General features: G+C 42.2%; 2 protein-coding genes across 2 annotated transcripts; both read left to right on the forward strand.

Annotated features, from left to right (window-relative positions):
* Positions 1 to 5,730: 5,730 nt before the first annotated feature.
* LOC311103888 (visual system homeobox 2-like) lies at positions 5,731 to 7,141 on the forward strand (the record flags this gene model as incomplete). The annotated part of the gene is made up of 3 exons (XM_084145519.1): positions 5,731 to 5,965; positions 6,272 to 6,429; positions 6,701 to 7,141. The coding sequence occupies 3 exons, from the start codon at positions 5,731 to 5,733 to the stop codon at positions 7,139 to 7,141; spliced, it is 834 nt and encodes a 277-aa protein (XP_084001645.1).
* A 3,967-nt stretch (positions 7,142 to 11,108) lies between these two features.
* LOC311103388 (MICAL-like protein 2) lies at positions 11,109 to 22,804 on the forward strand. Its single transcript, XM_084144952.1, has 18 exons — positions 11,109 to 11,393; positions 12,369 to 12,417; positions 14,459 to 14,600; positions 14,983 to 15,161; positions 16,357 to 16,487; positions 17,117 to 17,632; positions 17,777 to 17,927; positions 18,246 to 18,355; positions 18,825 to 19,030; positions 19,152 to 19,262; positions 19,364 to 19,426; positions 19,593 to 19,657; positions 19,838 to 19,961; positions 21,107 to 21,209; positions 21,337 to 21,410; positions 21,542 to 21,656; positions 21,833 to 21,879; positions 21,959 to 22,804. Exons 1-18 carry the CDS (start codon positions 11,251 to 11,253, stop codon positions 22,060 to 22,062), a joined length of 2,433 nt encoding a protein of 810 aa, XP_084001078.1. The 5' UTR covers positions 11,109 to 11,250; the 3' UTR covers positions 22,063 to 22,804.
* The last annotated feature ends 756 nt before the right edge of the window (positions 22,805 to 23,560 follow it).

Here is a 23,560-nt window from a genome sequence, read left to right on the forward strand (position 1 = left end):
GTGTGAGTTGTTTTGCCCAGTGCCATAGAAACCCTCTCAGTGGAGTCAAAGGGGTAGGCGAAACAACGTGCAGGTAACCCAGCTAAGTGTTCCTTCCTCGCCCATTTATGGGAAATTAACCAAGGCAGTAATTGTTCAATCACACAGACCAAAGCGCTCGTTGAAGGCTGCATGTGGGCAGGCTGTTTTGGCCAGCACTGAAATGTACTTTGCTGGTGTTGGATTACATGGTGGGACATGGAGCGGAAGCAGTTGTTTAGTTATGGGAGAATCCTATGTGAAGGTGGAACATGCCCACACTGGTGGGTCAGGGGACGCTTTTGTCCATTGGGACTGACAGCCACTCTAGATACTGCACACATGGGCCTGATGAAAGCAGCCTCCTTCAATGAGGTCCACATATGTCCAATGATCTGCTCCCCACTATCCTTTTAACATGTCATAATTGATGGGAAGCTAGGGGTGGAAATGTCTTAAAATGTGCAAGTGATTCTGCCCGTTAAGGTTTTCACCATCATACGTACTGCTGTGCATAATCAATTGGATACAAATTGTCTCTTGGACTGGTTGACTAATTGTCCAAATGTGTTTGTTATTGCGTGTACTGCAAACTATTGTACTACAATTTGTTCACAAAAAAGCTTTGGATTATTGTGTATGAAAACATGTCACCTCACGTTTGTATTGTGTGTATTTATTTGTATCTCTATACTTTCCCAATTTCTATGTACTGCAATTATTCTTGCCCTAATTATACTTGTCTGTGCTCTCCTCCCACTGTTTGTTTTTTGGTTGATGTGTTAATTGCACCTTAAGGTGTTATATAGCACACAGTGAGTTGAAAGTTGTGTTTGTGGTTATCCATCAGCTAGCAACAAATGCCGTAGCTGCCTGGGCTCTTGGTGAGGCGCCAGCATCCCATTGGCTTGGTGGCAGTGAGGCAGAACAGAGATGAGTGACAGCCAGTGAGGAAGAGGAGGTGGAAAGTGGGGGCTGTCATTAACTAGCCTGATGGGCCACTGACATGCTAACAACCTCTGCCTTGATTCATCATCACATCAGACTAGCGTTTGATGCCCTCAGAAGCAGCTGGTGCTGTGGTCTGTACTAAAACCCTCTCAATGTGCCATGCTCCGAGTTAAGCTTCATGAACTCCCTTATATCAATCATCTTTACTGCTGCACATGAGGTATTTTGTAACTAAGCCCTATCATGGCTTTATGAAAAGTCACAGATTGTAAACCCATAAAGATGAGTTTAAAGAGTTGTTTTAATGTGTAATATGTTGATTTGCTAGTTCATGTGAAAGTGGACAGTGCAGGAGGGTGGAAGGTGGGGGTGAGTCCTTGTCTCTCACTCACCCCTGGGAGGGGCCCCGATGTGCCTCTACCTGCCCTTGCACACCTGTCTTCCTCTCCTTAGATCATCTCGTCTTCCTCCACGCATGAGTTGCACTTGGCCGGCGTGGAAAAAATGTGGACCGGCTCTCGCCTCTCTTTTTCCCTGGCACTTTGAAGCCTAAAGTGTGATTGCTCTTGGATCGTGGCCGCTTTCCCTTGAACGTTTTGTCATGAAAAGCAGGCTTGGCTCTCAGCTTTATCCCATAGCCAGTGATCCAGCACTAAACCAATCAGCCTGCTCTCTGCAGGATACTCCTAGCAACCAGAGAGAGTGAGGCATCGAGCAGATAGGGGCTTTCTCTGCTCTAAAACACATGTCCCTTTGTCTTCCCTGGATGTGACAAACACATCCATCATAATGATTTAATAAAATATGGAATTCAATTGTATTGCCATGCTTTGATTTAAAGTTCAAGTTGGTCAGTAAAAGTAAGTGCAACCACAAGCAACCGATGATCAGATAACCTTGCTGTGATTTCATATGAGATTTTTGACAATTTGCAATGAATCAGAAATAAATGAGTGAGGGAGTTGGAGTTTAGGTAGACCCTGTCTGAAAAAGCTGTCTGATCATCTGAAAAGTCATTAACAACAGAGCCAGTTAAGTGACAACCCTTAAGCTTCACTTATGCTCTCATTAAAAGTTGATCCTATCAGTGCTCACTGCTGCTATTTCAGACTGCAAATTACACCAGCCATATGCACATTTCCATGACACTAAATAACATCATCCATCTTCACAAGACATTTGGCAGAACTTTAGTCTGATGTTTTGAAGTGTCACTAATGGATGAGTATGAATGATATTGTGCATTGTTACCAATCTCTGTCATCTAAGGTCCTGTACTAACACATCCACAGTTAAATCTGATAGTTGAGCCAGTTTCAAAGGTCCTTTAAAAAGAACATTGAAGGCTTTTGTTATGTATCATACATGTATTGCCTAACACTGCACTAACCTAAATAGCTTCTCTTTATTTTGTTCTTATACTGCAGAGTATTGGTATTTCTCATTCCCACATTCCTTAAATTGCTTCTCTTGTCCTCTTTGGAACTATCCCTTTCCATTTCCATTTGTAAGCCATAAATACGAGCTCAAACAAGTCCATTTCAAACTAAAGCCAGTAATGGAAAAAGAGGCACAACAACGTTGGTGGGTTTTTTAAATCCATGGAGAAGGTGCATTTTGCCCCCCAATGTTGAAGGCCCACTAATGATGCTGTGATTTTTATTTAAGCCTGCTGTGGATTTCAGGGGCTGCTATGTGATCCAGGGACCTGGGAATACCTGAGAGACCAGTGAAGACTGGTGTGAGCCACTGCCATTGTTGTCCTAATGCCTCCTTCAATTATCCACAAGCAGTTCATTTGTGCACGAGCCCCTTACTGATGGCTAAACCACCCCTGCTGTTTCTTCACCAATTTCTCCCCTGATTAGCTGGATCAGTGGGCATTAGAGAAACCCGGGACAGACCAAACACAGCAGGAGGAGTGGGATCTACTTTCAGACATCCCAGAAATCCCTCTGTCTACCCGTGTGCCAAGGACAAATGGAACAGAGATGGCCATTCAGTATTTCAGTCCCACCCCACACACAATGTTTATTTAGCCACCCTTCAAACTAGACACTTTTAATCTATTTTCCTTTTCACTTTAGAAATGGCAAAGCCAAGAAATTACTGGGGGCTGCTGGATCAGAGTGAACATTGATGCCCCATTGTCGCACGCATACACACGCACCAATGAACATGCTCACAGATTCAGCTTAACATAGAGATTGTCCAGGTATTTCTGATGTTTGCCTATTGACCTCTTTATACCTGTGCGTAGGCTTTATTTTGTGTTTGAACAGGTGTGGATGAAAGCCCCACTGCAGAGGAGAGAGAGGTGCTGTCCTCTGACTAGACAGTGATTCACCTTCCCCTGGTGTTGGGAGCATTGCTTTGGCCAGATGTCTCCTGCTGATGTTCTGGAACTGATCAAAGGTATGCAGTTCAAACCGCCAGTTAGTGGTGACAACCATGACAGTGGCGTGTTCTAGCCACCGTCTGATCCGATAAGCAGTTAGCGGGGTGTGTTAGGTGAAATGTATCTCCGGATTAATTGACACACCTGTGTTTCATTCACATCATAGACAGTCAGTGCTCATCATGATCAACTCATCAGAGATCCTTCAACACCGAGGCTACAGCTGGACCGCTTGGGAAAGGTGTGGATGATCTCTAAGAGTATGCACAGGAACGTGAGTTGACTATGTGAGAGAAGGAGTGTGTGTTTGTGTGTGAGAGAGAGTGTGTGTGAAGGTGTGAGACCTAATTATTGTGTATAAGGTTTGTGGTGGATAAGTGTAGTGGATACGTGCTCTTATGTGAGAGAATGTGCTCTCTCTGTCACGGTCTGTTGGAGTACAGTGCTGTATTACCTTCCTTCCAGCGTGTGTGGAGATTTACTTTGAGGCCCCGTACTAAGCTGTGATTTGGGGCAGTTTACTTGATGACATGAAAGAGGGATTGAATAACACTTTAACTTATTACATAGGAACAAAACCTGCTTGCATCTGTTTATAACACTGGTAATACCTCTTTATAGGTTTATTTGATTTTATTTAAATTGATTTAAACTTGGAAAATCCCATTGAACCCAAGGCCCCTTTTACAAGGGAGCCCTGCACACAATCATAAAAATTCACCATATTTACAATTCCAACGCTTGCAGTTATCATTATTTCCATTACATCCCTATCGATTTGAATCTCTATGTCAATGTAATTGTTATAGTCTTTATGTTAGGATTGTGTATATTACTCAGAGAGAATGAGAAGACGTTTTAATAAATATATAAAAACATTAAATAGGTGCAAATTCCAGTTGAAGCTTAGCTGTGAAAGTTATCTGTTTTCAAAGGCCAAGGAGCCCTGACCCACAACCATTGTCAGTGAACTCTGTCTTCAACCGAAGACCAAACAATAGCTTCTATTTGAACAGGTGATCCTATTCTCGATAGAAGACTAGTAGAGACTAGATGGGACCACTTGAGTCATATAATGACAGCATTTCCATTGTTTTTGTTGAACGTTTAATTTGAAAGATTAGACCTAGCTATTAGGAAAGCATTTCTTTTTAATTGTATAAACTTTTGGAGTGTATAATGACTTAATTTAGAGTATCTAACATCCAAAACGAACATCAGATCAGGAAATAAGTGTTAGGTAAACATTTTCGATCCAGCTAATTGTCATCATTCAACTTCATGTCAATTAGGTGGTGTAATTAGCGTGAACTTGTTTACCTTGGCAACAGTGGCTCTGTGTTTGGCACCTCTGAGCTTGTTTTGATCATCTCCGAAGGGCTGTACCAGTTTATGTCATCGGAATCGTTTCTTCTTATTCTGCTTGACAACTATTAATTAAAAGACAAGATATATTCTCAAATATTTGTGGTGTACGTGTTCAACTGAACGTTCAAGCTTTGTTTTTTTAATGTCATTTCCACACCTTGATGTCTGATCCATCACTTTGATTGAAATTTCAGAAGCTAAAAGGTGTCTTAACTTGTCCAAAGTAAACCTCAGACACCAAATCCATGCAGAGTGCAACATGAAATGAAGGGTGGAAGCTGCTTCTATAATGTAAGTTGAATGCAAAACGTTGTATGGGATTGGTGTGTTGAAGAGGTACATTGTGGTTTTAAATCGACTTTGATTGAATGATACCATGGTGTGAAAATCTACCTGGAGATGGATCATGGGTCAGATTCACATTCCTGTCTCCATTTCTTTGAAGCCCAGCCCTCTCACTCACACCCAGGAGTCAGTCTGGGCCCACTGTGAGTCATGTGACTGTTGAGGGAGGAGGGGGAAGAGCAGGATAGGAGAGAACCTCACCAGACTAAGGTGAGACTCCCTTTACCTGCTGAGTGCAGTCCTCTCTTGCCTCCCCACCCATCACCTGCATCTCACCTGAGCTCCGCCTGAGTCTCCATGTCAACCTTCATCTTAGGCAGCCTTCTGGATTGAGAGTCAATGTATGGCTGATGACTGCAATTCATCCCTCAGAATTGATGGTTAAAGATTCTGTGAGTTCTTTCATTCTGGACCTGGTGATGTACTTCTCATTAACAGCCCTATTTGATTTCACTGTGGTAAAGAAGCCTCAAGACTTGACTCTGTTCCATCTTGAGCCAACCTCAACAAGAATGTTTACTCTGATGTTGTGAAATAACTCCTGAGATACGTCCCATTGTTTTGGTATCAGTGTTTGGGGATCAGACTGTCCCCTTTATACCAGTGGATGGACACTTAAGACTCTGGACTCCTCTAAGAGCTTTTGGATAATGTTTGGCCCTGGGCAGTTGGTCTCCACTCTTCTGCCTGCGGTCTTCCACTCGTCTGCAGCACACTTCTTCCCTGTGTTCCCCACCAGACTGGGCTCCCCTCCACAGCTCCTGATCCCTGGGCCCCTGATCAGCTATGAGTCCCTGCGGAGTTACTTGCAACCAGAGCCCTGCAAGGAGGCTCTGTTCCTGGCCACACAGGCAGCTGGGATGGGGCAGTTCACAGACAGCATGGGTGAGTTCCAACCAACAGTCTGCCTTAGCACATGGATATTTACATTCATGTGTGACCATTTATTACAGATATGTGTTGCTTGTTAGTTGTTGGAATGTATTTTCTCATAGAGACTCATTGAGCACCATCTGATGGCAGTGTAAATGTTTACAAAATATTTTCTAACAGCTCTTAACTAACAATCAATTATCAAGCACGGTTAAAGAGGGCCTAATGAACGTCGGCGCTAATGATCCAATCTAGAGCCATTAGTTCCTTGTCAACCGTTGGCGATTGTGTAATTGGCGGTTGTGCCGTGCTTTCCAGATGAACAGAGGCCAGTGAAGCAGCGTCGTGCGCGGGCCAACTACAGCAGCTGGCAGCTGGAGGAGCTGGAGAAGACCTTTGAGACCACCTACTACCCTGACGTCTTCATGAGGGAAGCCCTAGCCCTCAGACTGGACCTCATCGAGGCCAGAGTGCAGGTATGGTCCCAACACCTTCTTCCTTCCAAACCATACACTTTTCACTAATGCATGAACTCTGATTTCTAGAAGCCATCTATGTTTCTATCAGCTTTCATGCCACAATGCTACTGTATTTTATATATTTTAAAAAATATTATTTGTTTATGAATACACAATAAAACTGTTAAATCTAGTGGATACTGAAACATTTTTCAAAACTAATGTTTTGCATTGTAAGAGATTTCACTCTCTCTTATTCTACATATTACATTCGTTCTATTTTCACCAGGTGTGGTTTCAGAACCGCCGTGCTAAGATGCGGAGACAGCTGAAGTTGCAGGGCCAGCTAGGAGAGCCATTTCCCAGGAAGGACAATGCTGAGGACACAACAACAGACAAACCCAACAAGAGCTTACCAAAGCTAGAGAGCTCTGACGGCGAGCACTGGGAGAGGAGGCAGGAGAAAGGAAACTATCCCTGGACTAACCTACCTCGTTCTGCTGTGGTGACCACCCCCATACAGAGGACGATTCAGGGGCCAGCAGGGGAATGGGAGGGGATGGAAGGGCCCAGTCCAGAAGAGTTCCGCTCCTGTAGCATTGCCAAGCTGCGGGCCAAGGCCAGGGAGCACGAGGCTGAGATCCACAGCACTGTGACCAGGTCAGGAGGAGGAGAGACAGCGGCACTGCAGACACAAACACAGAACACTGACGACAGAGAGAGCAACTGATATGGTTCTTTCTCTCTGCATGGCTTTTGCAAACAGGTCCCTAAGACCTCATCATGGTTGAGGCAACTTGCCTAAATACCCCATCCTGGGTATTATTCTGTTATTCAATAAGGATATGAACTAACATTTACAAAAGGTGCTGATTTTTTGTTTAATATTATATAAATGTATTAAGTGTTTTGAAATGCCATTATGTTTCTGTACTGGACATCCTTTTCTATCAACAATCACGCTAAACGTGTATTTTAAATGCTCAGACTAGCAAGAGGTGAATGCTTTCCAAAATATATAGTATATCCATAGCAACATCTTGACATATTATCCTTCATGTTTCTTTACACTTTGGCTGAACGAGTTCAGTTTATATATTGAACTCCTGTTGGAAGCAGTGTTACTTAAAAAAAAAAACATAAAACTAAGATTACATTATTATCATTTTACATTCCCTACTGAGGTGGTTCATTTAATTTTGTATTTAATTTAACCTTTGTTCATCCAGGTGAGTCAATTAAGAACAAATTCTTAATTTAATATATTCATCGTTTTTCACACCTAAATAAATCTGTACATAATACATGTAAAACGCAGATATGCAGTCATGACCTTCATCCAATACCTCTGGATGTGAAGTGTTATTTAGGTATAGGGTCTTTAGATATTCTGCTGCATTACTGGTGACTAAATGCTCTTACATTAGCCATCAGATTAGGGTAAGATTAAAAGAGGTAACGCTCTGATGACTTCTCAGTGATCTCATCGATGACAAGCCCTGGCCGGGGCTATCCTGTTACCTTCACTGCAGAACGAGAAGCAGGATGTCTGCATGCTGCCACAGGCCCTCGCAGGAAACAATGGAAGTGGCTGAAACATGACTGCCCCCAATGACAGGAACGCTTTCTGAAGATTACGAGGCAAATACATGTTGTTGTTTCCTGCGAAAGCTAAACTGTTGAAAACAATGCTGTCATTTAAATACATCAGATAGGCTACCACTGTTTGTATATTTTATCAGTGTTGTAGAAATGTAGATCAATAAGACTCACATATTGTATCGTCTTGAGCTATACTATATATCGATGTTTAAAAAAAAAAGTACAGTAGGCTAAGACATATTTACATGATGGGACTATAAGAATAGCCTGTATCATCATTATCAGTACATTTCCAGAGGTGGCACTATTTGTCCTACTAAACCGTATTATGTTGATTTTCAGAGCATGGAAAGAGCAGCTGTTCCAAGTCTAATGGATTTTCAGCCTCCCAGTCAGAGCACTTCCTTTGGGTTTAGACGTTGGCCTTTTTTGTATGGCCAATCTCCTGTACGACATGAACAGCCTTTAGTTCTGTGGATGAAACATGGGATATGACACCACCTGGCCAAGGTCACTGCAAATTCCAATGCAGAATCTGGGAATATGAATAGCGAGTTGGAAGGAATTAAATGAAAGGAGAATGTAAATCTTGAGTGCAGGGCCGGCCCTAGCCTTTTGGGGGCCCTCTTGACAGCGGAGAGAAACATTTTAAGTTTTAAAGTTAATTTCCTGCAATTCTACATATTTTGCCATGAGGCGGATATTTTTTTTTAGCAATTTTATAATACATTTCATGCAATTCTAATCATGGGGCAGAGAGAAAAAGTTGCAGTTTTACAGCTTATTTACTGAAATTCGACATATTTTGCCATGACTTATGCCATGTTAATATGATATCTGATTGAGAGTGACTAACAAAATCAATGGGGGCCCCCTGGAGGTAAGGGCCCCTGCACACATGCCCTTCGTGTCAGGTCGGTAATTAATTTGTCCATGACTACTACAAGTTTAGATAGCTGGGTAGACTAATTTACCAATCTAAAAAATGCTAACTGACAAGAGCTAATTGAGTGACTGACATAGCAAGAGGAGAACTGCTCATGCACAACCAATTTTCGACATTGCACATTGTGTATTCTACTATTCTAAAGCTCAACATTAAATTGAGTCCCCGACTCAGTTTTTCTGGGGTTGGGGGCCCCCTAAAGGCCGGGGGGTGACCGCCTATGTCACTTATGCCCGCCTATGTCACTTATGCCCATGCTTGAGCGTTAGCTTGAGTCTCCTGTATGTTTTCAAAAGTCTCTCTGTAGTCTAACAGTGCCCCCCTCTGGTAATGAACTCTCTTCTCCATTCATGGGCCTTTTATCGATTAGATTTTGCTCACCCCCTGCGTCCTCTCTCCTCCATCCTCTCTTGCCTCCTTTGAAAAAGGAAAAGGTTAATCGAGGACAGTCGGCGAGGAGAGTGAATGTGGATGGAAATGCGCTTACTTGAAATGATATGGTCCTTCTCCACTCACACATCATTAGGCAAATTACGTTTACAGGGGTGGATCCCAAAATAAGTGTAAAGTGATAAAAACAAATTACGTTAGTTGTGCAAGACATTTTATAGATAAAACAAACAATAAGTAGCATATTGTTTTTAAACGTGTGCATGTCTTTCTCCTCTGACAAAACAAAAGCTGATTCAAAGGGGGTGTGGAAGATTTCAAAACTATTCCGCAGTAGGATACACATGAATATCCTCGATGAAAGTTGGCTATCGAGGAGGGGAGGATACTTTCGTTTGCCTACTAATGACTTGACACACTCCTCGACCCCTTATCGGTTTCTGAGTCATGGAGGAGAGAGGACGGAGGAGAGAGGACGGAGGACAGTCTTGCCCAAACGAGAAAAACCCATATGTATTATTATTACTGTCCTGTCCTGTCCTTCCTTTATTCAGTCAATATTGTAGTCAATATGCATATTGCCCGTGTGCATTTGCTTCAGTAATAATTAAACTATCCATATCTTTATATTCTGTAGATTTCAAGGTCTGGTAACACTTATTTTGCACTTATGTTAAAACAATTAATATAAAAAAACATGTTAATACAATGTTTTAGTGTAATTACAGTGTTACTACACATAGCAACTGTAAAGTGTTTCCCATGGTCTTTGTTTTATTTTTTGGTATGTTGTTCCTACTTTGTATTAGGCTACTTGTATTATTTACACCAAGTAAATGTTTTTTTTCTGTTTGTAAATATATCAATGTCCATCTAATCTCTTTGTAGGCTATGCATCTAGTTCAGGTTGTCGAGTTCTCTGTGAGGGTCAGTTTCTCCTATGTTGGGTCATACTCAAATTTCAGACACACTCAAGTTGTTCTTTTGTCCAATCTCAATTAGAGAGTATCCCTCAGTCACTCCATCTTCAAATTTGAAACCACCATTGGTGACCCAAAATGGGTCAATGGGTCTGGATTCTGGGTTAACTCGTTTCATGGAGACTTTAAGCCTCTTCTGAGTTTGCAACATGTAACTTAAAATATGTCTAATTGTTTTTTCCAATGAAAATGTCCCATATGCAAATGAGCAAACAAGGGCTCAGCAGAATCCTTTGTATTCCTAGCCTAATTGAGTTGCTCATTAAGGCTTCAACACTAATGTCTGCTCATTAGTGCGTTAATGTTGGACTATAGCCTATTTTGTCCATGTAAAAAAAAATTTATGCACTCACTAACTGTAAATCGCTCTGGATAAGAGCGTCTGCTAAATGACTAAAATGTAAAATGTAAAACTATTGAAATTAAAACCACACAGACTTCAACAATAGTGTAAACGTTGATTATATATATATATTTTTTTATACCAATGATTACCTCTCTGAAACAGGCTATTCAGGACATAATGCAAATGATATATTTGATAACCGGACAGAGACTAAAAGGACCGATTAATTGTCAACACTGTGATTATTGAAAAGTGCAATTATGTCACCAGTGGTGTAAAATGCTAATTAACAGCGGTAATTAGGCTACTGAACCAAAGCCTCGCCCCCTTGCGTCACGCCAATATACTTTTAAATGTGGTATGCAATGGTAGCCTATCAGTCGCGAGCATCAGCTGATGATTGAACACTGGATAGTTTGAGCTGGCTTTTCTTTCTCGGTAATCGATATCTTTCTTTCTACTACCTGCACATCCCCTCAAATAAGAAATAACACCCACTGGTTGCATACTTCTCTTTGGTATATATATATTTTTCGGAAGTCAATTATTTGACAGGACAACGCGCTCCGGGAAGGATGGCTGCCATCAAGGCGCTTCAACAGTGGTGCAAACTTCAGTGCAATGGGTACCGAGATGTGGCTATCATCAACATGACAACTTCTTTTAGGGACGGGTTGGCGTTCTGTGCGCTTATCCATAAGTACAGACCGGACCTAATGTAAGCATTTTAATGACTTAACCAAAAAATAATAATTTGATTTGGTTGAAGAATTGATGTTCAATGTTATGGTGAATCAGGTGCAACAAATCATTAGCAGCTGCAAACAATCAATACGTCAAACACTACAGTGGGTACTCACTGTTAAAGCCACAGTTAGAACTTGTAATATTTTGAATTATATGATGAATAGCTACCTCGGCGTTTCCCAAACTCGGTACACGAGTAAGGGAAACCTTGGCCTTCTGTCAACGTACTTTTATCATAACCAAGCAGTTCATGTTTTTGTCTTTTACTTTGTCTTCTACTTTACAAACACATTTTGTAGTTTAGGCTATAGCTTCAAATCATGATTTAGAAAAGTAATGTTCTCGTGTAGGCCTAATGTAATCCCTTGAGCAGTACATACAATAGCAAATAGCGATCGTTTCTATCAAGTTCTACTACTTATTTTGAAAGAAAGTATTCCCAGTGGCTTCCTGTCTGCTTAACAATGGTGGCGGGAATCCCCTTCTCAAGGATCCCTTTGTCAGATTTAGCCAGAGGCTTGACATTTTGGTTGAGAGATGAGGCTAGATTAGCATAGGCAAATATCCATATGAATATAAGTGAATTTTGAACTACAAGTAAGAAATGTTCGTTTCATAAAGGTATACGTGTGATCCTTTATTTTTAAATCAACACATTGCATAATGTCACATGAATGGAAATAAAATGTTCCCTAGTCAATCTTAAGTCAAACATCATTCTTGTTTAACAAGAAAACACATTTTGATTTTATGTACTCAAAGTCTAAAACAGAAAGAAACCTCACAGCATAACCATTCCCACAAGCTTTCTTGCTGTACTAGTGCACTATAATATTATTTATGTATCCCAGAAACCTGGGCAGTTAGTCACCCAAATTCACATGAGAATGACCTTGTATCAACTTCCACAATGTGAATGATTCATTTCCCTGTGTTCCATATTCAGAGACTACGACTCCCTGAATAAAGAGGATGTTTTTGACAACAACAACTTGGTAAGATTTACTGTCTATTTATGCATGTAACATCAGCACTGTTCAAGGTTGTAAATTGACATGACCTTACTGAACTGTTTGGCCATCTTATCAGGAAGTCTGTTGGTTTGAGTGGATTATTGCGTTAGAAATGCATCAAGTCCTTTGTGGTAACATTTAGGCCTATTCTTTATTAGCGAAGTCTCCAAAGGACTGGAATTGTGCACCAGTCAATTCATGGTTATTTTTGATATATCCCTCAGAAGTGTTTCTATAGAACTGGGGCAAAAGTTTTGCTCTGAAGGGTGATATTAAATGCAACTCATGAAAAGAATGTGATGGGTCACCATAAATGTGACCTATTGCTTGTAACATGCATAGTATGTACACGCAGTGGCCAAATGCAGAACGTCTTTCCCAGTTGATAACTGGACAACATGTATTCCTAAGATTTCAGGTTATTCATATACCAACTGTAGTTTGGGAAACCATCTCTGCTATTGGTGCTATACAAGGTCTGTCTCATGTTGCTGTTTTATTGTGAGGAGAATGTCATGTGCGAGTTGTATGGAACGTGTCAAGTCAGTAAGTCTTACACTGCCTAACAAGTCACTCGATAGTGACTTTGGCTCATTACTATATGTGACTTTGGCTAGTTACACTCATTTCTATTGATACTACTTCGACAGATGGCGGCTTAAATATGAACACCTGATGAACATCAGACATTATGGTTGACTTGGTTGTATTTAACTTGATTTTAACTCTTTGTGGAGTTGAGGTTTTTCCGTTCACCGGACTGTCTAAGTTGACAATGTTTTATGTTCCCCCCCTATTTCCTTCATACCAGGAAGTGTGTGAGGACCGTTGTGATAAGAATGAGTCAAACAGCAGCGCAGTTGGGACTTGTCCATAATTAGGAATTCTCTCTGTGCTGGTTTCCTCTGTTTTTGAGGATTATAGACCACATAGTGTGCTATGCACTCCAGGATCTGTTGCAAAACACTAGCTGCTAGTCGTGCCGATCCCCCACAGTGTCCGTTAAGAACCTGAGAACCAGAAGAGGCTCCCTGGAGTATTCATTATGAATGAGGCTTACTGTTATCCGTGGGCCACTCGATCCGCACGATAAAGTTCTGTTTACAAATGTTAGACAGTACGGTGGGACACTACACTGCTGGGGGGTTGCATAAGAAGAATGTGTTTTAACCCACAGTTGGGCCTTTGACGAGGACAGTTTTGTTTTGGTAACTAGTCTATTTGACCAACCGAATTCCTCTGTGGTGGAGTCCAAACACCCATGTAAATTACCCATGGTAATCCCATACACAGTGACAGTAGTCCTCTGTATTTCATGACAAGGAGGTCCCAGTCCTTCATGTGTGTCTCTCAGGTTTCTCTCAGTGGTGGGTCTATCTGTCACTACAAACTCAAATATGCAGTTGTCTTGTCCAGACTGTTTCATTACGGTACAGCAACAATGGCCAATTCCGTTACTGTTATACAGAGAATCTCACAAATGCAGAAATTGTTTGGCCTTTCTCCTGCTCCAACACGAACGGATATGCCGTTCTGCAAGGCTGTACTTTAACATTTTAATGAGCACATTCAGGTTGATCCTAAACAATGTCCCGTTCTCCTACTCCCTCTGTGTTTCCAGGGCTGAGCGTGCACAGGAAATGTGCTATTCATTATTCACCCTCTGTCCAGACCTCCCCAGCATGGGGCCACAAACAGCTGCTGGCTGGACTTTTCTATTTTCTATTTATGAAGAGACCATTTTGTCTGGCTTATGTTTACAGTTAAATTAAGTAGCTGCTATGTATATTAAGAAACCCTCAAGAACATTGTGAAAGTGTTATTTAAATGATGAAAGATTTTTCCTTAGTATTAACTCTGCTTTGTAAATGTTCAAAAAAAGTAATTTTAATTTTTTTTGTATAAACCATTGTTATCAGTGTTCTGCTTGCTAGGGGTACTCCAATACATCTGGCCCCTCTAATTGTTGGCTCTCTATGGGTTTAGGGTTGGTTAATAAAACAAGTGTTTATTTTAACTTCAGGCTTTCCGGGTTGCGGAGGACAAGCTGGGGATCGCTGCTCTGCTGGATGCAGAGGACATGGTGGCCCTGAGGATCCCAGACCGACTGAGCATCCTCACCTACGTCTCCCAGTACTACAACTACTTCCACGGACGCAACCCTAGTAAGACTGTCTGTCTTGAGGCAGCTTTGTTACATTGGAGCACTAGCCTATATGCTGCACTATAAGTGTTAAGTTTCCTTTCCTGGGGAGGTGTACAGTTAAGGTGATCATGGGAAGTACACAGGTGTCATGTAGGGTTAAATTGGGTGAAAACATTGCTTCAAACCTGTTTAGTCTAATGTGCCTGTCCTTACGATCAGTAGTACATTTAAAGCTTGGCAAATGTTTTTTTTAATGCTTATTGCTTTATAAGATATTGTATATCCAAACTATTTCAGTTTCACATGCACAAAGCATCTCTACTGAGCGATTGGTTCAGGGATTGTAGATTTGAGTATTGTGGCTCAACGCTCTAATTTCTGATGGCCAATGTTTTTTCCAGTTGGAGGGGTGGGTGCTGTGAAAAGACCAGCAGAGGGCTCCAAGGAGGAGCCGTCTGGAAAGAAGAATCTCCCGGTGGTGGCCAAAACCATAGTGTCTAAAACGGCCATAGAGAATCGACCACCTCGCTCCTCTCTCATGGTGAAAACCTCCCCCGACGCAACCAGAGCTGCTGTCCAGGTTAGAGGAGTACAAATGGCTTTTTTAATGTCTCTTATTTAATTCTTTATCAGATGTTTGACTGGCATACATTTTGGTGAACTACTGAATATACAAAAGTATGTGGACACCACTTCAAATGAGTGGATTTGGCTATTTCAGCCACACCCGTTGCTGACCGGTGTATAAAATCAAGCACACAGCCATGTAATCTCCATAGACAAACATTGCAGTAGAATGGCCTTAATGCAGAGTTCAGTGACTTTCAACGTGGCACCGTCATATGATGCCACCTTTCCAACAAGTCAGTTCGTAAAATGTCTGCCCTGCTAGAGCTGCCCCGGTCAACTGTAAGTGCTGTTATTGTGACGTGGAAACGTCTAGGAGCAACAATGGCTCAGCCTCGAAGTGGTAGGCCACCCAAGCTCACAGACTGGGACCGGCGAGTGCTGAAGCGCGTAGCTCGTAAAAATCGTCTGTCCTCGGTTGCAGCACTCATGAACAAGTTCCAAACTGCCTCTGGAAGCAATGTCAACACAATAACTGTTCATCGGGAGCTTCATGAAATGGGTTTCCATGGCCGAGCAGCCACACACAAGCTTAAGATCGCAATGCCAAGCGTTGGCTAGAGTGGTGTGAAGCTTGCCGCCATTGGACTCTGGAGCAGTGGAAACGTGTTCTCTGGAGCGATGAATCACGCTTCACCATTTGGCAGTCCTACGGATGAATCTGGGTTTGACCAGGAGAATGCTACCTGCCCCAAAGCGTAGTGCCAACTAAAGTTTGGTGGAGGAATAATGGTCTGGGGCTGTGTTTCATGGTTTGGGCTAGGCCCCTTAGTTCCAGTGAATGGAAATCTTAATGCTGATTTGTCAAGATCGGTGTGGATGAACTTGACTGGCCTGCACAGAGCCCTGACCTTAACCCCATCTAACAACTTTGGGATGAAATGGAACGCCAACTGCGAGCCAGGCCTAATCGCCCAACATCAGTGCCTGAACTCACTAATGCTGTTGTGGCTGAATGGATGCAAGTTCCTGCAGCAATGTTCCAGCATGTAGTGGAATGCCTTCCCAGAAGAGTGGAGGGTGTGATCGCAGCAAAGGGGGGGACCAACTCCATATTAATGCCCATGAGGTGTTCGAACAGGTGTCCACATACTTTTGGTCATGTAGTGTGTCTCTAAAACATCTCTTTTTCTCTCTCTCCTCCACAGACGGAGGTTTTGGTGGAGAGCTCCAATAAGACAGGCACTCTGAGCAGTAAATGTGTTGTGTGCAAATGCCACGTTCATCTGGTCCAACGGCACTTCATCGAGGGGAAGCTTTACCACAGGAGCTGCTTCAAGTAAATGTCCACTTTAAACATAGAAATCAGCTCCATCATTATGGTTAAAATGTGTTGAGTACAGTTGAAAAATATATGGCAAATAGAAATCCAGTATGGATGGTGTTAAGAGATAGATGGAAGGTGTTGAATGGAGCTGAAGGATGGGACTAATAACAACTAGTGTAAAGCATACTGTGTCCATAATAAGTATGTAGGTTATAGGTTGAGAGCTTTTGTGAAAGAGCACAGTTAGAAAGATATGGCATATAGAAGCAAACCGGATGGACATCATGAAAATGATCGGAGAGGTTGAGGGTAGAGGACGTTCAGGAGTAAAAACAAACAAAATAGAATTATTGTAAAATTGACTGTCCATAAAATGTATATAGTATGTATAAGATGGAAGTAGAGGCCAAAGCGTTGTTTACTCCAGTTAGGGGAGGGGTGGTGGGGTTGGAAAGTAATAAAGGGAAATATTTTTTTTTAAAGGGTATGTGTATCTATCTATCTATGATTGGAAGTGATGTAGACAATTACATTGATGGAAGTTACAATCTATCTGCAATATTAAAGCTGATCTACCCCCTAAAAAAATAATAAAATAAAACATGTTGACACCTTTACGTTGCACCTTTCACCATGTGCAGTGAATGCTCCAACATCCTCCTGGCTGGGGCCAATAAACCAGGGAAGGAGCCAGGTAGCTTCATCTGTAATGACCACCAGAACACCAAGAATGGCTGCAACAAGCCTCCCTCCTCTGGGGCTGTCATCCAAACCGGATCCCCAAGTGCCAATGTTGAATCCAAAAGTGACACCAGTGGAGTCCAGTCTGTCACCCGTCCCACCTCTGTGCCTTTGACCCCCGTCAAGGTGGTCTTGAAGCCTGTGGAGACCACCACCACCCCAGCTCCCCAACCATGGACCAGCTCGGCCCGGAGAACCCAGGCAGCACGGCAGAGGTTCTTCCAGTCATCTACCTCATCCCCAGAGGGCCCCCCCAGCAGCCAGAAGCCCCCAGCCCCCTCAGGACTGCCGAGGGTGCCCCTGAGTCCTGAGGAAGAGAAGAACCGAGCCAGGGCTGTCATTACCAAGAAACTAGTTGAGGCGAACTGCAACAACAATAACACCAGATACTTTGTTATCCAACCAGCAGAAAGGAGGTGAGAAAAGAAGGCCAGTGGGTTTACCTACAGGATTTTATTCTTGTTCAAGTGCGCATGGCCACAGTTCATCTCATTTTGTGGATGTCAGCTAATACTGTATGTACATTTCCCATCCTAATGGTGAAAGTATTGTCTCCCCAGGTTTGGAGACCTGCCAAGCTCAGCTGACCTCCCCAGCTGGAAGCAGGCTAAATGTGGGTCAGGCACAGCAGGACAACAAGCAGCCCAACCCTTCACCAGCAATAAGGAATTGCTGAACACTGTCAAAAAAGCCAGTGCCAGACCAACAACTGTATCCTCCACCACCAAAGGCAAGCTTTTTCAATTCCACTTAATTTTGAGAACTTTTTTAAAATCAAGATCAGGTTTTTACTATAGGTCATATGGAACAAGAGAAACTTCAAAAGCTGGAACGCTTTCTATTACCTTGTTAAGACAAGGATGTAGCCACGAACAGCATTTCCATCCAGTTTAAGAGCATTAAGATAAGCTGCTAGTGCATTAGCAGTCTTCACTATCAGACTTTTTTCTTGTTTTTTTGTCATCCCATCTTGTTTAGCCCTTTTTTTTTTTATATACACTAAATTGAATTGTAGAATTTGATAAGGAGCTTGAATCATGCACTCTCCTTTCTTCTCTGGCTGTAAATGCAGACTGTGCAGAGGCTCCTGTTAACTGGCGATCAAAGCTCAAGCCTGTTAAAAATGGACCAGGACTGAAGTAAGTCTGGACTGCTCATCAGTTATCTGTTAATCAACCTCTTTCTAATCCTGTACATCCACACAAAGGGAAGTCAGGTATTGTCACCCGGGTGAGAGATTCAGTTATATCTGATATGGAGAGCTAACCAGTTGGGCATCTCATGTATCCACTCCTCCAGCCTGCGGATTAATCCTGCCTCGCCCTGCTCTGTTATGGCTGACTGGCTGAAATTGCAGCCACTCTCCTCCCCCATCCTCACAAGTCCCAAGGAGTGCTATGGCTGAAATGAACCCTAGTGCAACACTAACTAGTTTCCCAGAGTTACCCCTGATGACCCCTCCACTGTTTTCTCACCTCCCATTATTCCTAAATATATAAGGTGAGGCTGAATGTTCTGTCTGAACTTACTGTATGTTCAATCCAAAATGGTTGATTTCAGGGAAAGTCCAATATTTTCTTGCTCCTTACATGCACCCTCTTTCTCCAGTATCTCTGACTCTGAGGATCGAGCGATCGTTGTTGAGCAACCCAAACCTGAAGCCATCTCGAAGTCTTTCGCTACTCGTATCATCGTCAACATCAGCTCTACCTCTCCTCGGAATCCCCCAGCAGCCTTCAACCCTCCTCCACCTGGCCCTTTGTCTCACAGAGCTCCGTCTCCCAGGCAGCCCCGTCGCGGCTCCGGAGGCTTGGGTACATGCTTTTGATTATCCTCTATAGTTGGCAGAGTAGCGATTACTGTCACGTAAATGATTGCGTTAACATTTTCGATGACTTGTTGGGGTTTTAAATTATATCGCGCTTCACCTTCTAGGCACTAAAAATGGGAATTATTCTACTACTCTGTCGTCCACTCCTCCCCTGGTTCCTGTCTGGCACAGGGTCCCCACTCCAAATCAGCCTCACCACAGCTCTGCGGGATCGGGTAAAGACAAGAACTCCACTCAGTGATTGCATCGCAAGAATGTATTTGGAGTCTATATATATTGCAGTTTATTAATCAGTTACATTTTGATTGCTTTTTAGGCTCAAAGAATGTCAGTTATTATCCCCCTATGTCTCCTAAACAGCCTCACCAGGGCTCCACAGGTTAGACTGGGCCTTCATGTTCTATCACCATTACCAGACGTTCTTTCTCAACCATTGAGATGTTTTAATCTTTTATGTCTTAGCTTGTTTATTTTCAGAAGTTAACAATGGCTCCCTGACTGTCAGCCATTAAATATGTAATAATCCTATTTTATCTACCTCTTAGGCTCCAAAAATGGAAAGTATCTGTCACCCACAAACAACTGCAGGTCTGAAATGAGGTTACCCTTGGTAAGTTGACAGTTCTGTCTCATACATAAATAGTGGCACGTTACTAAAGCTTATCAGAGGCAGTAATGATCCTATGTGAAATTATGTAATGTTCTAATGAAATTTCTAGTTCATAGTTAGATAATTACACAGGATTAGCAATTGGTAGTTACACAATGGGTTGTTCTTTGTTTTGTTCAGTGTAAGTCACATCATATCCCCATGGATCAGATAGTGAAGGAGCTGCGTGAGATTGACGACTGCCTGGGTGACTTGGAGAGGAAGGGAGTGGAGATGGAGAAGAGGCTTCGCAGCTGTGAGGAAGGTACTTTCCAAGGAAATTCTCTTTACTCCACGTGTTCCTCCCTCCTTTGTTGATGTTGACTAATAGCGATTTGTTCATTTGCCAAAGCACGTGGGAGAGTGGTGTCCTGTGCATACTGTTTCGCTTTTACATTTTTGTTAAGTTGTTGGTTTTGGGACTGGTCTGGCTTTTTGAAGGACATAAACAACAAGTGATTCTGCACACAGTTATGATACTAAAGTTATGTTAAAGAAGACTGACTGTTTCAACCCTAACTGGGTCTTTTTCAGGACAGGATTTTGAAGGACACCATGGGAGAATCTCAATTGTCCTCTCTCCTCGCCGCCGCCTCAACCCATTGGATGAGAAAGCCAGAGGTCCCTCCCCTCTGACCTTCTCCTCAATGGGTTTTGAGAAGGAGAGAGGATGCGAGGAGTATGCAATTGAGGTTCTGCATCAGTTTATGTCCAAATAGACCAGCCTTTATGATTAGATATTTATTAATGTACTTCAATTGAAATGGCCCAGTCCCTCCACTATTCTCAGTGTTGAGTTGTACTCTGATGGTGAGCCTGTTATCCCTGCTAGCCCACCTGGGACTTTACACAGGAATCCAAACCCACACAGCCTGGAGGGGAGAGGTGTGACTGGTGAACAGGTTCCATTTCCCTCCATGGCCAAATGAGGCGAGATGCGGGCACTGCCCACATGAGGCCCCTCCTCCCTCTGATACTAGCCGTCCCCCTTGAGCGATTGAGAGGTGGTGCTGAGAGCCGAACAGCCCAAGAGACTGGCTGTGGCTGCAGACAGAGCAGGAGGAATAGGGTGCCTGATTGCTCTGCTCAAGGTCACCATCTGGGCACAGTTATATTAGTATTATCATCCGGTTCACTGCTTTACTCACTCCTTACATGCACCTGGCTGTCCTGCTGATAGAAGGCAGGGTGAGTTAATGGGACACTCTTCTCTCTGTCCCAGGCCAGTTTGTACAATTGGCTGTGGCTGGTGTGTGTTTGTATACACACAGCCCTTAGGCACTGACAAAGGCTCAATGTGCATGTTGGACTGGAACAATGTGATTAATTTTGTTAATTCAATCTTGCACAAATAAATGTCATTTATTTTATGAATTGCCAATGAACTTCCTTGACACTGGCCTTTTGCAGAGGGCGAGGGGGACATTTTGATGGACCCTCTGATGGTTGACTGGTTCAACCTGATCCGAAAGAAGCAGACGTACATTAGGAGGGAGTCGGAGCTTGTGTACATGTGAGTACTTGTCAAGTGAAATGTTGCCCATATATATATATATATATATATATACACACACACACACACACACACACACACTTTTGGATTTTATAGTGGCTTAAAAATCACTTATTGCGTTTGTCAGAGCTAAGACTCAAGACCTGGAGGAGCAGCAGCCTGGGGTGGAAGGTGAGCTGCGCAGACTGTTGGAGAAACCAGGTAGGAGGCACAAGGCTCACACACAGCATCTCAACTGTTCACTTTACATCCCCCAAACAGATCTGCAGCTACCATTTTGTAGTGTAGCGCTCCTATTTCTAACACAGGTCTGTTTATCCCTGGTATCACAGATCATCTGAAGTCCACAGAGGAGCGTCGGCGAGAGGACAGGCTGATGGAGAGGTTGATGGAGATTGTGAACGGTAGAAACGCCATCGTAGAAGGACTGGATGAGGACAGGCTCAGGTAGGGAAATAGTGCAACTTTGTTGCTTGTACAATATGATGTGCGTTGTGACCCTTTAAAAAAAATAATTTTTGGAGCATTTCAATATCTGCAATGGTCTCAAGTGGTGACTGGAGTGTCACTGAGATCAAGCTGGATGTCTAACTTGAAAAACCACAACATGTTCTCCATTTCAGGGAAGATGAAGAGGATCAGCAGTTGAATGAAATGATGCAGACTCTTGGTGAGTTTAAAATGCCCCTGTTTTTAAACCCTGGGACGTGCCTTGCTTAATGTAATTTCCTCTTTGTTCTGGTGGACAGGACTTAAAAAATCAAAAATCAAGAGGAAGTCCTCCTTCAAAATGCTGTTCAGACGAAAAAGTAGTAAAAAGGTCACAGTGAGTGATCAGGGGACTGTGTTATAATTGTTCTATCCTGCTCTGGGGGGTGCAGTATGTGTCGTAGTGTCTGGGATGTTTTAAATTGGGTTAACTTTTTCAAGAAGTGATACGGAGTGTGTATGTGTGTATACATCAACTTGTGGTATTGGAGTTCAGCTAATAAGTAACAAGTTTATGTTGCTGAGCCTGAAGGTCAAAGACCAACATTCAGCTACATATCAGATCGAGTGGGTGTTTCGTCGCAAAGGTTTGTTTAGAAAGGCTTTTTGTTTGAAAACATTTAGTGTTCAGTTGTTGTTCTTGAGACTGGTCTCATGACACTTGACTGATCATAATCTGATGTTTTGTTCCTTGTGGTGTATATCTAAGATGTCATAATTTATGGTTTGCTTCTTGTTTTTTTCACTCACTGTTTTTCCTCACATCTAGTTTGGGATTGTTGTGAAGAGGTGTTGAAGAGTCACTGTTAAAATGAGTCAAATGCAAAATAATGTAACTGGTATTGTTGCACCGTATAATGGTAAAGGGAAATCCATATCACTGTGATTTTAAGTTGTTAGTATCAAAAGAAGAGAAATTGCCTTAATGCGTGCTGATGTTTTTTAGCTCCAGTAGGTGTAATTATTTTAATACCGACGTATTTATTTTATTATGCTTCAAAAAGGATGTTATTAGTAACCACAAACATCTAATAACATTTTGAGTGAGATCAGGCTGCAGACCGGATGACGTGGGGAGAAGCATGTTCTACGCTGCCACATTTTAAAAGCTGTATTTCTCCTGTTGTGCTGTAGGTGGCACCATGGTTTTACTGTGTGTATATATATATATATATATATATATATATATATATATATATATGAACCTGAATCCAATTTGCCACAGTACAGACAGTTAATTTCTTTGCTAATTTTATAAATGCTGCAAAATGTTCCAACTCTGCTGATGCAATAACATTGAAAGATTACGTAGAGCAGTAGCTTATGGGCCAGGAAAAGGCTTATAAACTAGTGGTTATGTTGAGCTTTTTAAATCTTAAACCTGGTTTAATTAAACATTATATACTAATGTATGTACTGAAGCATTGTTTTATGCCTGGTCCATAATTGCAATATTTTAAGTTTTAAAAAATGTTGGCATTTTGGAGTCATCTGTAAAAATACTGTTTAAGGTATGCACAGGTTCCAATGTCTCGTGACTTTAAAAAATTGGAAGGGATGTTAAATGAATGTGTACATAAAGTGTATTTATATTTTTAATTGTAATGAGTTTGCTGTCCAATAAATAATTTGAACATCCTTGGTTTTGAAAGCACTAATATGTAACTTTTTTTAAGGTCTTGTAGAATTTAATGGTAGGCCTTTTTTTACTTCAAAATCTCATGGCATATAATTGCTTATAGTTTCAATTAACATGTTCCTTGATCAACTGTAGGGGATGTATTTTCAATATGATTTGATTCCTAGAGTTCTTCACAAGTCAGACTTTTCATTAGGAACTGAACAATCTAAACCTATACTCC

Source organism: Coregonus lavaretus (genome assembly GCF_964263955.1).
Source record: "Coregonus lavaretus genome assembly, chromosome: 28".
Lineage (NCBI taxonomy): Eukaryota > Metazoa > Chordata > Actinopteri > Salmoniformes > Salmonidae > Coregonus > Coregonus lavaretus.

Coding starts and splice junctions, on each gene's coding strand:
- LOC311103388 (XM_084144952.1), top strand. CDS start 11,251: ATGGCTGCCATCAAGGCGCTTCAACAGTGGTGCAAACTTCAGTGCAAT. Junction 19,427..19,592: donor GCCTCACCAGGGCTCCACAG/GTTAGACTGGGC, acceptor TCTACCTCTTAG/GCTCCAAAAATGGAAAGTAT. Junction 21,880..21,958: donor TGAAATGATGCAGACTCTTG/GTGAGTTTAAAA, acceptor TCTGGTGGACAG/GACTTAAAAAATCAAAAATC.